The sequence below is a fragment of the Erinaceus europaeus genome, chromosome 10, assembly GCF_950295315.1.
Source record: "Erinaceus europaeus chromosome 10, mEriEur2.1, whole genome shotgun sequence".
NCBI lineage: Eukaryota > Metazoa > Chordata > Mammalia > Eulipotyphla > Erinaceidae > Erinaceus > Erinaceus europaeus.
Window position 1 is genome coordinate 103,689,484 of NC_080171.1, and position 17,305 is coordinate 103,706,788.

At 38.9% G+C, this 17,305-nt stretch overlaps 1 protein-coding gene across 3 annotated transcripts in view; it reads left to right on the forward strand.

The window, feature by feature from the left end:
* NUP214 (nucleoporin 214) overlaps positions 1 to 17,305 on the forward strand; it is a 109,590-nt gene that overhangs the window by 60,381 nt on the left and 31,904 nt on the right. For all 3 annotated transcript variants that reach the window (XM_060200395.1, XM_060200396.1, XM_016191385.2), the window contains 4 exons: positions 6,876 to 6,951; positions 9,803 to 9,866; positions 13,983 to 14,064; positions 16,899 to 16,960. In XM_060200395.1, the coding sequence (XP_060056378.1) occupies positions 6,876 to 6,951; positions 9,803 to 9,866; positions 13,983 to 14,064; positions 16,899 to 16,960 (284 nt within the window). The remainder of the gene's footprint in view (positions 1 to 6,875; positions 6,952 to 9,802; positions 9,867 to 13,982; positions 14,065 to 16,898; positions 16,961 to 17,305) is intronic.

Genomic DNA, 17,305 nt, shown 5'->3' on the forward strand with positions numbered 1-17,305 from the left:
TGGCAACTTCTCTTGCATTTCATATTTGTGGGTTCAATCATTACTTTAGTGTTCAGAATTAATGGACTCCCACAGTTGTAGGCAGTGCAGATTATGAGACATATATGTACCCTTTGTGTTTTATACTTTGTAACCATGATCTCTTTAGTCCAATTTGCTTCCCCTATTGTCTAGGGAAGAGTTGAGAAATAACTTCCTCAGCTTGAATGCAGGAATCTGGAGGACCAGTGTCATACAGGGAGTAATTGTCCGGTGCCAGTTAGTCTATCTGCAGGAGAATGGCTTTTCTACATCATGCTTGCCCCTTACCACCCCCACTGAACAGGTCTGCTTACTCTTTAGTTTTGGCTTTTTTTATACTCATCTGTTGGGTACCCCCAGCCCTCACTCACACACATTGGTTCAGTTATCAACACTGCCTGTCCCAGGCATATTTCAGTTATCTTAGGCCATTACTAATGGCCCAAAGCATGCCTATCTACTTTTCTATCCTGTAGTGGCCCTGAGCTTTGGTATGCTGCTCAGATCAAAATAGTATTTGTGGTTGGTGCAAACTGTTCAAGAGAAAGAACTCCACAGTTTTAGAGTTTGAAAATTACAGCCAGATTCCTAGTATAGGAAACGTAACAGAAAGCTGCTGAAAAGGGAATATATATTACATAGATAGGCAGATCCAACTAAGAAATATGGTCTAGTATTTCTGATATATTCAAGGCATTAACCACATACAAAAACACCTCTTTCTGATTTCACTCTACCTTTTCTCAAATTTTGTTTTCCTCAAGTTGTTCTTCTGAGTTCGTTGATAGAGTTGTTAGAGAACCAATTCTAAGATACCACAGCACTAAAGCTTCCTGCATTGTGGTGGGGACTGGGCTCACACATGGGTTGTGTGCATGTCAAAGCAGGTACACTATCCAGTTGAGCTATTTTGCTAGACCTATTTTCTCTTGGCTTAAAAAAAAAATGGATAGAAGTTGAAAAGAGAACTTGAAGAAAATTTCCCTTCTCCATACAATTTAACTCTAATACAAGTATTCATTTCACTTGCATAACCAGCATGGTACTCAGAATGTAGTGGTTTGGTTTGGTTTTTTTATAGACCACTGCTAAGTTTTGGCTTATGGTGATGCTGCTGGGGATCAGCAGTAGATAAACTCTACATGTATCCAGTAAATGGAAATTGGTATTTACTGTATTTCTCATCAGAAAGATTGAAGAGAGGGACTGGCAAGATAGCTCTTGCTTTGTCATAGGCACAACCCAAGCCCTGACCTTTCTACACAAAAAGAAGCCTTGGTGCTGTGGTGTCTTTCTGTCTGTTAACCTATGTCTCTGCCTTTCTGTCTGAAAGAAAAGAAGTGAGCCTGGAATGGTGAAGCTCCAGTGTCAAAGGGGGGAAAAAAAAGAGGAAGAAAAAAAGAAAGAGGGAAGGGGGAGGAAGGGAGTGTGCTAAGTTTAAAATGACTTGATCATTTTATTGAGGATATACTGGCTTACATGGTATTTTTATGTGCAATTTGTTTTTGGAAAGTGGAATCAGAGCCTTGAACATGTGTGACTTTGATGCTTCTAACCTGAGTTTTTGGTTTTTTGGTGTTTTTTCCCCCCTATTCATATTGGGGGTAGGGGGAATCACAGCATTGGAGCTTCCCCCATGCTGTGGAACTATGTGGTACTCGGACTTGAACCTGGACCACACTCTTGATAATTCACACACCTTTGCCTAGTAAGTTATCTCTGTTCCCTTCCTAAGTGTATTTTAGGTATTTAGTTTTGCACTTAACCTTTTTTGGAGTAGTATACAGATCCATTTATTATAGGGTGAGTTTACATATTTCTGTTTTGATGTATCATGTGTTCATTGGTTATTTATTAATTGACCAATCATCCTGTTTAAGGGAAAATGTTTGTCTAGAACAAATCCATGGCTATTAAGACTCCTGTCTAGTGACTAGCCATTTATTTCAACTGACTCTGAACTTACTATGGGGACACAATAGTAGATAAGACATACCAAGTCTTGCTTTCATGGCAGTTCGTTTTTAACAAGAAGATAGTCACTGAGCTGCCAGTGACATGAACAGTTATTTAATTGCAATGTAGTTTAATAAAGAAGTACAAGTCACTAAGAAACATGTTGAAGCAATGTGATAGTGTCTGGGTTTGAGGAAGAAGTAGGTAAGGAGATGATTCAGCTGAAAGTTGACCAGTGACTAGAAGTTGTCAGGTGAAGAAGAATAAGGAGAACAGTGTCTGGACTGAGAGTACAGTATGTTTGGAAGATCAGAGCTTATTTAAGGTGTGTGTGAAAGAAGACCACAGGCAGGAAGTGGAGTTTGAAGGAAGTTGGGCCAAATGGTGATAATAGAGGAGATGTATTTCCAAATGAAGAGAGTTTTTCTGGTTTATTGGTTGATTTCTTTGTCCCTGCTCCTGGTCATGGAGAGATGAATATTTAAGATGGTGGATAAACGTAAAGAGGAAAGGCATTTAGGAACTACCTGACTGTGGCTTATAGCTCTAAATAAGGTTCAAAACAAGTACTTCTCATCCACTGTTAATGGTTGTCATAGATCAGGAGTACCAACCACACTGATTTCACTCTCAGGCTGGATTTTCCTGTCTTGGAAGGTAGTCTGACTTTTGACATTTAAGTAGATTTTATAGAGCTAGAGAGCATGTTCCCTGAATATCCTAAAGAAGAAAACTCCAAGGGCATCGTATGACGGTAGGATATCTGACAAATTCAAGAAAGAGCCAGATGGCCAGTGGTGGATGGAACCTTGGGAGATGAGGTCAGAGAACAGGGCAAGATAGGGCACATGGTATATAACATCTAGTAAGCCTAGATGTTTTCTGAGCATATGAGCAGTATGACCTAATTTATGTTTGTTTGTTAGACTTCAGCAATTATCGAAAAATAAGGCATAATTTCTATACAATAAAACTTACTCCCTACTTTTTTGTGTGTGGTGCTGGAACTCTGCAGGGACTCATGTATGTGTGATTCCTCCCCTGGGTCCTACTCTACCGGAGCCCCCTGATGTAGTGTTGCCATATGATGCTGGGATTCAAATCCAGGCCCTTACCACACACTACTTTGTAAGGTATATCTCCTGCCCTTCTTTAAGCACTAAATTCTGTGAGCTTTAATAAATACAACTAGTTGTGTGTAGCATGATTTTAGCTGGAATTCTTTGTTTCTTATATTAAAATAGATCAAAGGAAATATATATAGTTAGGAATGGTAGGAACAGGAGAACAGAACAGTTAGAAGCCTATCCCCTTTTTAAATTATGGCTACATTATATATAAAATACTTTGAGGGGGCCGAGTGGTGGCGCACCAGTTTGAGCGCATATGTTACAATGCGCAAGGACTCAGGTTCAAGCCCCTGCTCCCTACCTGCAGGGGGAAAGCTTTGCAAGTGGTAAAGCAGGGCTGCAGGTGTCTCTCAGTCTCTCTCCCTCTCTATCACCCCCATCCCTCTCGATTTCTGTTGGAGCCAGGGGCTCGAACCAGGATCTTTATGCCGGTCCTTACACTTTGCGCCATGTGTGATTAACTGCACTACCACCCAGCCTCCTCTTTTCTATTTTTTGTTTCTAAAAGTTTGCATACTCTAATTTTTCATATTAGTAGAATCACTTGTTTTTTTTTCCCTTTGGTGTCTGTCTCTACCATAATGTTTTCAAAATTCATCCACGTTGTAGCACATGTCAAAATTTCATTCCCTGTTTTACTTATCCACTCCTTAATAGATGGATACTTGAATGTTTCCCCTTCCAAGATATTGCAGATAATACATTGCATTATAAGTATCTTGAGTTCTTTCAACCCTTTGGGGTAACATTTAGGAATGAAATTACTAGATTATATGGTAATTCTGTATGTAGCTATTTTTAAGCAGGCTTAGTTAAGATTGTTTGCTAAGGGACTATACCATTCCCAGCTGCAAGGTACGAGGGTTCCAATTTCTCTACATTCTAACATTTGCTATTGTCTGTCTTACTGTAGCTAGCTGGTGGAAGTTGGTATATCATTGTGATTGTTGGTTATTTTGTTTTGATTTCATTTATTTATTTTGGATAGAGAGAATGAAGGGAAGATTGGGGTGTGAACGTACAGTTGTTCCAGCACCACTTGTTGAAAAACTTCCTTTTCTCCCATTGAATTGTCTTGGAATCTTTGTTACATTAATTGAACTTTTTAAATTTAATTTTAGTTTATTTTGAGAGAAAGGCCAGAATACCACTCAGTCATATACAATGCTAGAAACTGATATGCTAGAAACACATATGTAAGACAAGCCCTCTACCAGTGAGCCACCTCCCTGACCCTATATTTATTGGTTTTTAAATATTAAGCCAGTCTTTGGTGATAATGCATTTTTAAATATATGTTTAGGATTAATTTGTCAAAAAATTCATTACGATTTTATGCAATTTGTTTCAAAGGATAGCGATTTGTAGATTTTCTTTTCTTATATGTTATTGTTTGGTTTTGGTAACCGAATAATGTTAACAACCTTACAGGGTGAATTGTGCGCACTGTTCCTCTCCAGTTTCCTGGAAGAGTTTATGTAAATTTGTTATCACTTCAGTCTTTATATAGAAATTCAAGGCTCTGGACCAGGGTCTTGAAACTGGGTCCCTGTGCACTGTAGTGCATGTGCTGTAGCAGTCATGCCACCACCTGGCCCTTCAATTGATTTTTTTTTTTCTTGTCCATTTTCTATTGCTCTGGTCTTTATTTACCGGATTCATGGTTGAAGCTACCGTCATTGATTTGAGATTATTATCTAATACAAGCATTTGGTGCTATGAATTTTCCTCAAAGATATGCTTGTGTTATATCACACAGATTTTTTTTCAATTTTTTAATCTTTATTTATTTATTTATTTATTTATTTATTAGATAGAGACAGCCAGAAATTAAGAGGGAAGGGAGACAGATAGAGAGAGACACCTGCAGCCCTGCTTCACCGTTTGCAAAGCTTTCCCTTGCAGGTGGGGATCAGAGGCTCGAATGTGGGTCCTTGAGTACTGTAACATGTACGCTCAACCAGGTGTACCACCACCACCCAGCCCATCACACAGATTCTGAATGTTTTCATCTAGTTCAGAATGCTTTAAAATTTATCATTTGATTTATTTTAACTAACTGTTTTAAAGTACCTCATTTAGTTTTTAAATAATTGAACATTTTTCTCTATACCATTATAATATTGATTTTTAATTTAGCTCCATTTTAATTAGAGAAAATACTTTGTACAGCTGTTTATTTATTTACGTGAGAGAAAGGAAAAATCAGACCACCAGTCTGACACATGCAGTGCTGGGGATTGAGAGTCCAACACTCTACCTTTCTCTTTAACTATACTGTAACTATACTGTAAATTATTAGTCTCTCATTTAAAAGACTTCAAGAATTAAAAAAAAAATTTTTTTTTTTGGATGATCCACCTCTGTGAAGCATTTTTGTTTTTCCTATTCCAAGTTCTTTTTTTTTTTTGATAAGAGCGATGCTCAGCTCTGGCTTAGGGTGGTGTCAAGGAATAAATCTGGGACCTTGGAGCTTCAGCATTGAGAATTATTTTGCATACCATTATGATATTTTCTTCATCCCCAACTTAATTTTTTGATGGAAAAATATTAATCCAGCCTAAGCCTAGGTGGAACTCTAAAAAAATAAAACCAGATTCTACTGCTGCTATTGCTGTTTATTACAGTAACCACAAACTAAGGAAGTTTAATATTGATTGAAAAATTGCTCTGAGAAACCAAGAATAGAACTTTCACCCATGATTGCATTCACAGGTGATTTTTTTTCACACACTTACTCTGTGTAATTAAAATAATGGTTTCTTGCATGCTGTATTCAGAGTTTGTTGATATGAGAAGGGAATGAGAAAGAACAGCGAGAGTACTACTCTGCTGTGGTATCTGCTGGTGCCGGGAATCAAACCTGGGCCTTCAGGCATGCATGTCTTATGCTCTAGTGTAAGTCTTACATGTAAATTTTTTTGTATTTTTGTTCCTGCTGCCAAGGTTACGATGGAGCTCAATGCTGTCACTACTTATCTTTTGTTCCTAGTGGCCTTTTTCTTTCTCTCTTTCTTCCTTTCTTTCTTTCTTTCATGAATAGGACAGAGATAAATTAAGAGAGAGAGAGAGACATCTGCAACACTGCTTCACCTCTCGTGAAGTGTCCCCCTTGCAGATGGGGAGTAGGGCTCGGACCCCAGTCCTTACATGTGATGGTGTAAGCTCTTAACTAGCTGCACCACTGCCTAGACCCCTAGTTTACTTTTTTTTTTTTTAATGAGAGAGAGAGAGTTCAGAGTTCGAAGGTATTGAGCTCTTTCTATATATAATGGATATATTTCTTAGACTGTGGCAAAGGAACACTTGGAACATTTGAGTCAATTATATGCTGACCTCATTGACTACGGGGTTCTTGGGGTGACTGCTATGAGAAGCTGTAATCCCTGCTTTGAGGAACACATTTGAGCCATGTGTGGAAGTGGATCCTAACGAATACCTACTCAGACTGCAAGAAGAGAGTCAGAAATTCCCCAATAATGAGTGGAGTCAGGGTAGAGAGGGCTAGTATTCCCCAGATAAAAAAATCTTCTCAATAAGTATAATTTATTTTCTTAGCTTACAGGAAGAATATAAATTTGAAAGTCACTGTTTTGTCTTATTTGAAGAATTTATTCTTTACTCAGAAAAATGTCAAATAACTTTAGTTAGGGTATCTATATTATAATCCAGATTAAAATCCTTGAAAAGAAGCTTGGCTTAAGGATTAATATGATATTTAACCTTTCCATGCCTTTTTCTTAAGTGCACAATTTATGTGTTTTTCAGTTCTTCAGTACCATATTCTACAAGCAAAACATCCCACCCATTGTTGACCTCAGTGGCTGCTAATCAAGCTAAACAGGTAATTTACTGGTTTGTGCTTTGTTAACAGTCATGCAGTGTCTATAAGACAGTATTCTTTGTAAGTCCTGATTTTGTTTACATAAACTTTAAATCTGACAAAGACCTATGATTCTTTCTTTCCCCACAATTCACTCTCGATATAGGTCAGTCAGGAACTTAATAGATATCTTTGCAGGCTGCTTGACATTCTGCATCTATCAATAGCAGCCTTGAACCATAATTTTAATGCCCTTCATTTGCATTAGGCTTTGTGTGTTGTTTGTTCTTTTACCAGAGCACTGCCAACTCTGGTTTATGTTGATGTAGTGGAGAGATTGAACCTATGGCTTCAGAGCCTTAGGCAGGCAAATATTTTGCATAACCGCTATGTTACCTCCCCTGTCCTGGGTTTGCAATTTACTTTCACTTAATATTATTTTAGTTAATCTGTTCCACAACCATGTGCAATCTGTTCCACAACCATGTGCAATGGACAGGATTATGTTTAGATAGACTTCACAAGTGAAGAAGCCAAGACTTGAGTGATTGAGAACTCACACCTTTAGTTAGTGGTAAAACTATAATCAGAATGCAAGTCTTTTATCTTGTCCCAGCTCTTTGGAGTTTTTCACTCTACCTTTTTTACTACCTGCATCTGGGAGATAAATTGTTTTGCTCTCTCCTACAGTCTCAGTTTTTCAGAACTTATGACACTGTTATGTATACTTTCAAACTTTTGCTAATAAAAAGGTTCTCTCCCCCTCTCTGTCTTCCCCTCCTCTCTCAATTTCTCTCTGTCCTATCCAACAACAACAATAATCACAACAAGGGCAACAAAAAGGGGAAAAAAAATGGCCTCCAGGAGCAGTGCAGGATTCATGGTGCAGGCGCTGAGCCTCAGCAATAACCCTGGAGGGAAAAATAAATAAATAAATAAATAAATAATAAGTTATATTATAAATAAACAACCAGGGGCTGGGCGGTAGCGCGAGCGGGTTAAGCGCACATAGCACAAAGCGCAAGGACTGGCATAAGGATCCCAGTTCAAGCCCCCAGCTCCCCACCCAAAGGGGGGATCACTTCATAAGCGGTGAAGCAGGTCTGCAGGTGTCTATCTTTCCTCCTCTCTGTCTTCCCCTCCTCTCTCCATTTCTCTCTGTCCTATCCAACAACAATAGCTATTAACAACAATAACAACCACAACAAGGGCAACAACAAGGAGAACAAAACTGGAAAAGTAGCCTCCAGGAGCTGTGGATTCGTAGTGCAGGCACCAAGTCCCAGCAATAACCCTGGAGACAAAAAGGAAGGAAGGAAGGAAGGAGTAAATGAATAAATAAATAAACAAACAGTCCAGGAGAAAAGAATAGGAAATGTCTTGAAAGATAGACTGAGTAATCGATCTCTCTCCTTGACACTTTTCCTAAGAAACCCTGATTTCTTTATAGATTTACTTTACTTTTACTTTTTGCCTTACCTTAACCTTACTTTACCAGAAGACTGTTTAGCTCTGGCTTATGGTGGTGCCAGGAACTAAACCTGGGAGCTCAAAGCCTTAGGCATGGGAGTCATTTTGCATAATCATTATGCTATCTTCCCAGCCCTCCTTTGCTACTTATATATATATTTCTCTGAGATGAGTGATTTCATCAGAAGTTGCTGATTGCGAGTTCTTAAACATGATTGTTTATTCCTTGGTTTGCCATGGCTTTTAAAATGTCTTAAAGGGCAGGGGAGATAACATACTGGTTATGCAAAACGACTCCCATGCCTGAGATTCAATACTCTCTATACCACCATAAGCCAAAACTGAGCAGTGTTCTGGTAACATATATATATATATGTTTCTTAACCATGTAGCATTTGGCCTTACTTCTGTAAGTTTCTGTGCTTACCATGGAATATTCATGTTAAAACATAAATCAGGGGGTCGGGCAGTGGCGCAGTGGGTTAAGCGCAGGTGACGCAAAGCGCAAGGACCAGTGTAAGGATCCTGGTTTGAGCCCCCGACTCCCCACCTGCAGAGGAGTCGCTTCACAGGTGGTGAAGCAGGTCTGCAGGTGTCTGTCTTTCTCTCCCCCTCTCTGTCTTCCCCTCCTCTCTCCATTTCTCTCTGTTCTATCCAACAACGAACAATATCAACAATGGTAATAATAATAATCACAATGAGGCTACAACAACAAGGGCAACAAAAGGGGGAAAAAATGGCCTCCAGGAGCAGTGGATTCATGGTACAGGCACTGAGCCCAGCAATAACCCTGGGGGGGAAAAAAAACATAAATCATAGTAAATAAGAACAAAGGACTATTGACTAGAATGATATGGATAAGTCAGTTTTACTTTTTAATCTTTTTACAAATGTATTGAGACAGAATACATTTCATTCATTTACTTAATTCATTTGCTAAATATTTCATTGCTTTTTGTCTGTCAAACACTGTTAGGCACTGAGGAAGTAGCCACAAGCTACACAGACATGACTCAGTTTTGGAATTTGCAAAATATTCCAGTTTTCACTCTGTTGATTTAACTTTTAAAAAAATATTATTAATTAGGGGCCAAGTAGTGGCACACCTGGTTGAGCACACATGTTACACTGCACAAGGACCCCGGCTCAAACCCCTGGTCCCCACCTGCAGAAGGAAAGCATTGGAAGTGATGAAGCAGTACTGCAGGTGTCTCTCTGTCTCCCCCTTCCCTCTTGTATTCTGGCTGTCTCTATTAACTAAATAAGTAAAACCAATAAAAATTTAAATATATACATATTAAACTAAACAAAAGTGTTATGTGTACTTACTTTAAATTATCACTTTATATATCCCACATGATGGTTAGTGGTTTCACTTAGTTTTCTTTGTGTTCTGCTATAGACCTCTCTGAAGCCATCTGGACCCACAGTAGCATCTGGCCCATTATCTGGTGATAAAGCTTCAGGTAAATTAACATTGTTGTTTTAGTAGAAATAAAGGTGAAGGAAATGCTCCACAATAGAACAAAGTCCACTGACATAGGAAATCAAGAAATCATATTTGAAAGAAACTTCGGTAAAGGAAGAATCTCAAGACCAGGTGGTGGTACACTTGGCCAAGCACATGCACAAGGACGTGTTCAAGCCCCTGGTCCCCACCTGCAGGGGAAAAGTTTCACCAGTGGGAAAGCAGGTCTGTAGGTGTCTCTCTGTCCCTCTCCCTCTCAATTTATCCAATAATAAATAAATATGAAGAATCTCCAGGAAATTCATCAACTCTTTACCAGCTCTTGTGGACTTTGGAAATTTTAGAGCAATAGGAATAAACCTTCCTTTAAGTGTCTTTCCTAGAGCCAGAAGATTGCCCACATAGGAAGGCTCATGACTTACCAAGTGCGTCCATGGCCTAGGTTTTAGCCCCAGCACCACCTGGGAGTACCTTTAACACCAAGAAAAGTTGTGAAGTCCCTGTCTCTGTCTTTCTATCCAAAATAAAGAGAATGGAAAATAGGTTCACATGTTCATGCATACATACACAGAGAGAACTTATTTATTTATTTATTCCCTTTTGTTGCCCTTGTTGTTTTATTGTTGTAGTTATTATTGTTGTTATTGATGTCATTGTTGGATAGGACAGAGAGAAATGGAGAGAGGAGGGGAAGAGACAGAGGGGGAGAGAAAGATAAATACCTGCAGACCTGCTTCACTGCTTGTGAAGTGACTCCCCTTTCGGTGGGGAGCCGGGGGCTCTAACTGGGATCCTTACTCCGGTCCTTGCGCTTCACACCATGTGTAACTTAACCTGCTGTGCTACCGACTCCCAGAGAGAACTTTTTATAAAACAAAGAAATAGTGTTGGTTTTACTTGGCTATGTTGGATGGTCAAGTTTTTCTTTGTTTTTTTCTTTTTTGCTTTTTCCTCCTTTTTTTCTTATCAGAGCACTGGCTTGTGGTGTTGGGGGTTGAACCTGGGACTTTGGAGCCTTAGGCATTAGATAGAGTCTTTTTGCATAACCATTATGCTGTCTCTCACAGCCTGATGGTCAAGTTTCAAGAAGAGTGCATTAGAACACTGAACTTCTTGTTTCCAAGAGTTCACTCAGTTCACAGTGAAAATTCAAACTCTAGTAAAATACAGAAAGTAAAATGGATCTGTAGTAAAATCTTAGAATAAGTATTATGTCAGTACTATAAGATTTTTATGGCTACTTTCCAGCACTCACTCAAAGGTAATTGTTACCTAAATTAATTTTTACTTTGATGTGGGGTCCACATTGCTCACACCACTTGACGCAGAAAAATGCTTTTATGGATAACCAAATTTTTACATGGGGCTACTACTATTGTTATTCTTTTGTCAAAAACTCTTGAGTTTCCAAACACTAGCTATCTTATGTTCATAACTGATAGAACTGTTCTAACTCTCTGATAGTCAAAAGCTTTCTGATTTAATGCTGGGTTTATGGTTAGTAAAAAGATTCCTTGTGGGAGTTGGGCGTGAAGTGCAAAGACTGGCAGAAAGATCCCGGTTCGAGCCCCTGGCTCCCCACCTGCAAGGGAGTTGCTTCCTAGGCGGTGAAGTAGGTCTACAGATCTTTCTCTCCCCCTGTCTTCCCCTCCTCTCCATTTTTCTCTGTCCTATCCAACAACGACAGCATCAATAACAACAACAATAATAACTACAACAATAAAAAAGGGCAACAAAGGGAAAATAAATATATTTTTTTAAAAAGATTCCTTGCACTCAGGAGAAAATCATTATAGTATAAGCCCAGTTTGATTATAGAATTTAAATTAATGTGGACCACAAGTATCATATAAACTTAACATTAGGAGATTTCTAGCACTTCGTTGCTGGAATCTAAACCTTTTTTTTTTTTTACGCCTTTTTTAAAAGTATGTATTATATATTTTAATGAAAGCAAAAGAGAGAGTGTGTGTGTCACCAGAGCTTTACTAACTCTGGCATATAGTGGTGGTGGGGATTGAACCTGGGACCTCAGAGCCTCAGGCACAAAAGTCTTTCCGCATAACCATTATGCTGTCTCCCTAACCCTCTAAAGTTTTTTTTTTTTAATCGAGGGGAAATGTAGAATTTTCAAAGTTTTGAATGATTTAACGTACAAGTTAAAATTTTTGTTCCTATTTTTGGCTAGTATTTTAGAAAAAGTTTAGAAAAGTTGTGTATCCTAATTTCTTTCAAGAATTTCATTGGAGAACAAACACTTTGTTTCTTCTGAAATTAGGAACAAAAGAAATCTAAGGAACTTTGCCACATGCATGGCTTATACAGTCATTGTGACTTGAAGAGAAATTTCTATAATTCATCATTATGTGTTGACCATGAAGTAGTCTTTCAGGGAGGCCGGGTGGTAGCTCACTGGGTTAAGCACAAATGGTGTTAAGCACAGGAACCAGCATTAGGATCCCATTTCGAGCCCCTGGCTCCCCACCTGCAGGGGGGTCGCTTCACAGGCGGTGAAGCAGGTCTGCAAGTGTCTTATCTTTCTCTCCCTCTGTCTCCCCCTCCTCTCTCAATTTCTGTCTGTCCTATCCAACAGCAACAAAAAAAAAATGGAAAAGGAGAGCCAGAAGCAGTGGATTCATAGTACAGGCACCGAGCCCCAGTGATAACCCTGGAGGCAAAAAAACGTCTTCCATTGGGAGTCGGGTGGTAGCGCAGCGGGTTAAGCGCAGGTGGCGCAAAGCACAAGGACCAGCATAAGGATCCCGGTTCGAACCCTGGCTCCCCACCTGCAGGGGAGTCGCTTCACAGGTGATGAAGCAGGTCTGCAGGTGTCTATCTTTCTTTCCTCCTCTCTGTCTTCCCCTCCTCTCTCCATTTCTCTCTGTCCTATCCAACAACGACAACAACTACAACAATAAACAAGGGCAACAAAAAGGGAATAAATAAAATTAAATTAAATTTAAAAAGTCTTCCATTGCTAGCTGTTGCTTTCATTTGCTGGATAATCAGAAGAAATGGACTTTTGGGCTATGGGAAATTTTTCCTGAAAAGTACTTTTTGAGGGGAATTTTTAAAACATTTTTATAACTTTTTTAGAATAATTCTCTTTAATTAATAATGGCAATGCCTTCTGTTGGGAAGTGTGAGTGTTGGGAAATATTTTTCCCATTATAAAACTATAATAGATTTACCAAAAAAAGAAAAAAGTGTAAGATGTAAGCATATATAATTTAGAAAAGTAAAAGTTGATATAATATAATATAGATTCTATATTCCAGAGATAATAGCCCTATAGATTCTATATTCCAGAGATAATAGTCCCGTACCTATTTGATGTGTATGTCTTGAGATGACTTCATTGTTGCTTTATTTAAACAAAAATAGGCATATCCTGTATATATTGTTTTGAAGCCTGTTTCCTTTTCCCACCCCTTGTTCTTACAATAAATATCCTGTTCATCTTCCCAGATCTGATAAGGCTCTCCCTCACTTATTTTAACACTGGCCTGGGCCTTCATTGTGTAGTTGCACCCTGTTAAGTTTTACCAGCATTCTATTCAGTATTTTAGTTTGTTTTTAATTTTTCAAGGTTATAAGCAAGGCTACATTGAAACATCCTTATACACATTATACTTTATTGTAGTTATTTTTAAAAGTTTATTAATATTTATTCCCAACTCCATTATAAAGATGATGTAGACTTTTTCATTCTAGTTTCCCCATTCATTTTCTCTTAAAAGTAGAGCAATAGGGAGTCAGGCGGGGTAGCACAGCAGATTAAGCGCAGGTGGCGCAAAGCACCTGCATAAGGATCCCGGTTCAAGCCCCCGGCTTCCCACCTGCAGGGGAATCGCTTCACAGATGGTGAAGCAGGTCTGCAGGTGTCTATCTTTCTCTCCCCCTCTCTGTCTTCCCCTCCTCTCTCCATTTCTCTCTGTCCTATCCAACAATGACAGCAATAACAACAACAATAATAACTACAGCAACAATGAAAAATGACAAGGGCAACAAAAGGGAAAATAAATAAATATTAAAAAATTTCACACTGGGATACTTGTTTCTGACTTTTTGTTAAGCTGTGATTTTTCTTTTCTTTTTTTTTTCTTAATTGCAGGGCTAAGAGCAACCAAGGTAGAAGCAGCTGTGACTTCAACTCCATCTGCTATGGGGCATTTCTCTAAGACTTTCCCATCAGGGTCAGTAAATGAACTTAAATTTTGTGACATGTCACCAGTGATCTTATAGAGAACTCCCCCACATCTAGTAATTAGTATGTCTGCTTACTGGCTAGATGTGACATTTGAATCAGGTTTACTGCACTGAGAGGTCAGTATACTAAATTTCTGAGAAAAGGTAATGATAGGTAGTAGTCATTTGAAAATTTGGATTTTATATAAATGCAAGAAAATCTGTTATTTAAATTTTTTTAAAAAGTAATGATGGTTTTACTTAGAAAGTTTAGTCATTTTAATAAATGAAGTTGAGCCATACAGGTATCTAGTCTGGTAGAGCATACACATGACTATGTACAAGGAGCCAGGGTAGATCCCTGGGTGATCACATGTGAGCTACTGGGGGCTGAGGGCTTCATGGGTGTGGCACTGTTTCTCCTTGTCTCTCCCTGTCTTGCTCTTTCTCTCACCTTCTTATTTAGAGGAAAGGGAGGGGTGGGGGGAGTCGCCAGGAGAAGTTGGAGTGGTGCCTACCGGCAACCCCAACCATCACCCTGGTCACAACTAAAATAAGAAAGTCTTCTAGCTTCCATTCTCAGAAGAGCTTTTATTAACCTGGGAGGTGCCTTTTCTCTGTGTTATAAGCATTCATTTGAAAACTCCTGACAGTTGCCAAAACACGTTTCAACATACTAATCTACTATGTTAAGAATAAAGAGGATTTTGGACTTGAGGGGTGAAATTATTATTTATTTATTTTTTTTACTGGTAATCTTTATGTTCTCTACAAAAATAATTTGGGGGAGTCAGGTGGTAGACAGCGGGTTAAGTGTACTTGGTGCAAAGTGCAAGGACCAGTGGTAAGGATCCTGGTTCGAGCCCCCGGCTCCTCACTTGCAGGGGAGTTGTCACAGGCGGTGAAGCAGGTCTGCAGGTGTCTATCTTTCTCTCCCTCTCTGTCTTCCCCTTCTCTCTCCATTTCTCTCTCTCTTGTCCAACGACGACGACAACGACGACGTCAATAACAACAGTAATAACCACCACAACAATAAAACAACAAGAGCAACAAAAGGGGGAAAAAAAGAAGAGAGAAGATGGCCAAAGGGGTCATAAGCATTCTGACTGAGGCCAGGGAGGTGGTACAGTAGAGAAGTTGTTGTGTTCTTATACAGAAAATCCTGAATTTGCTGCCTAGCATTGCATACACCAGAGTAATATTCTGGCTCTCCCTCCTTCTCTTTCTCATGTTAATAAATAAATGAATCTTTATGAGTTTTTTGGGCCTAGTGGTGGTGCGCCTCCTTACACACACATTATCATGTGCAAGGACCCAGGATCTTGAAGCAATGTCGCAGGTCTCTCTGACTCTCTCTCCCCGACCCTATCTCAGTTTCTCTCCGTCTCTATGCAAAACAAGTAAATAAAATATTTTAAATGATTATTTATTAAAATAATACGTTTTTGACCAAATTTTCTCAACCCTGAACTAATAATTTTACCATAACAACAGGGTGGCTTCTATTTTATCTCCCATAGTAGTGTGGAGCTCTCATGATATGCACTGAGATCTTAGAATTGGTTGGTTGGGAATTGGGCGGTAGCGCAGCAGGTTAAGTGCAGGTGGCACAAAGCTCAAGGACCGGCATAAGGATCCTGGTTCAAGTCCCTGGCTCCCCATCTGCGGAGGAGTCACTTCACAAGCGGTGAAGCAGGTCTGCAGGTGTATTATGTTTCTCTCCTCCTCTCTGCCTTCCCCTCCTCTCTCCATTTCTCTCTGTCCTATCCAACAATGACTACATCAGTAACAACTACAACAATAAAAAACAAGGGCAACAAAAAAAAAGGGAATAAATAAATAAATAAATAAACATTAAAAAAAAGAATTAATTGGTTCTCCTTAATCCAGCCTGTCTTGAACATTCCTGTGTGCCCATTCCCAGTGCATTTTTGTTACTACTACTTTGATCTCCTTGGGATAGGTCCCCATCAAACTTCTGCCATGGGAAGCCAGTCATCTTCTGGCTTCAGTTGCTATCTCTTCTTACCTCACCCAGAAATTGCTCAAACATCTTGGAGTTACATTTCTGCTTCTGAGATATGTGCATCTTTATTTTCTAGATTATATATTTGCTAGATTATAAATCCCTGGGCAAGGGAGACAGCATAATGGTTATGCAAACAGACTCTCATGCCTGAGGCTCCTAAGTCCCAGGTTCAATCCCCCGCACCACCATAAACCAGAGCTGAGCAGTGCTCTGGTGTTTCTCTCTGTGTCTCTCTCTGCATTTCTCTCAAAAATAAAATAAATAAAATATTAAAAATAAATAAATCCCTTAGAGAGATTATAAGAATGAACTATAAAGGGTAATACCAAGAGTGTAACATTAAGGCTAGAGAGAGACCATAATGGTTAATGCAATAGAAATAAGACTTTCATGTCTGCATCTCAGACGTTCTAGCTCCAATTCCAGGTCTCAGAATTGAGTAATTCTCTAGTCAAAATAATAAAAGTTTAAATAATAATAGGAAGAAGCAGTAGCATACTTGGTATAAGGCACACATTACCATGCATAAATACCTGGGTTCAGATCCCCAGACCCCAGTTGCAGGGGAAGCTTCACAAGTGGTGGAGCAGTGCTTCTGGTGTCCCCCTCCCCCCAATATTTCTCTGTCTTTATCAGAAAACAAAGAGAAAAAAATAGTCACCAGGAACAATGAAACTGTTGTGCAGTCACTGATCCTTAGTAATATTCCTGTTGGCAAAATAGTGATGATAATAATAATAATTGAGAATTTTTATAAATAGAAAAACAGTGTATCTTGGGTTTGTTCCTCTTTAACTCTCTTCTTCTCCCCAGGACTAACTTTAATTTTGGGATGGTCACATCAACACTGTCTTCTAATTTCACTGCCACACAAGGTACGGCCTCTGTTTAGCATTACTTTTATGTTTCCTTTAAACAAGTATGTTCTTTTTTACAGAAGTGTTGACATTGTACTTAAGGTATCTACAGCAAAAATTGATGTTGATATGCTTTAGAAATGTACTAGAATTATGAAACTGGTAGGAAAGACTTCTGTTAGTGTCTGTAACTAAGAACAGGGAAGAATTTACTTCCAAAAAAGTACAGCATTGCTGTAAATGTGATTGTGAGCTAAAAATTTTTTCATCTGTAATTTAGAATTTCACCAATTTATGATTCTGTATAGTGAGATATAGATATTGTGCTACAGAAATAAAAGAACATTCTTTTTTTAAAGATCA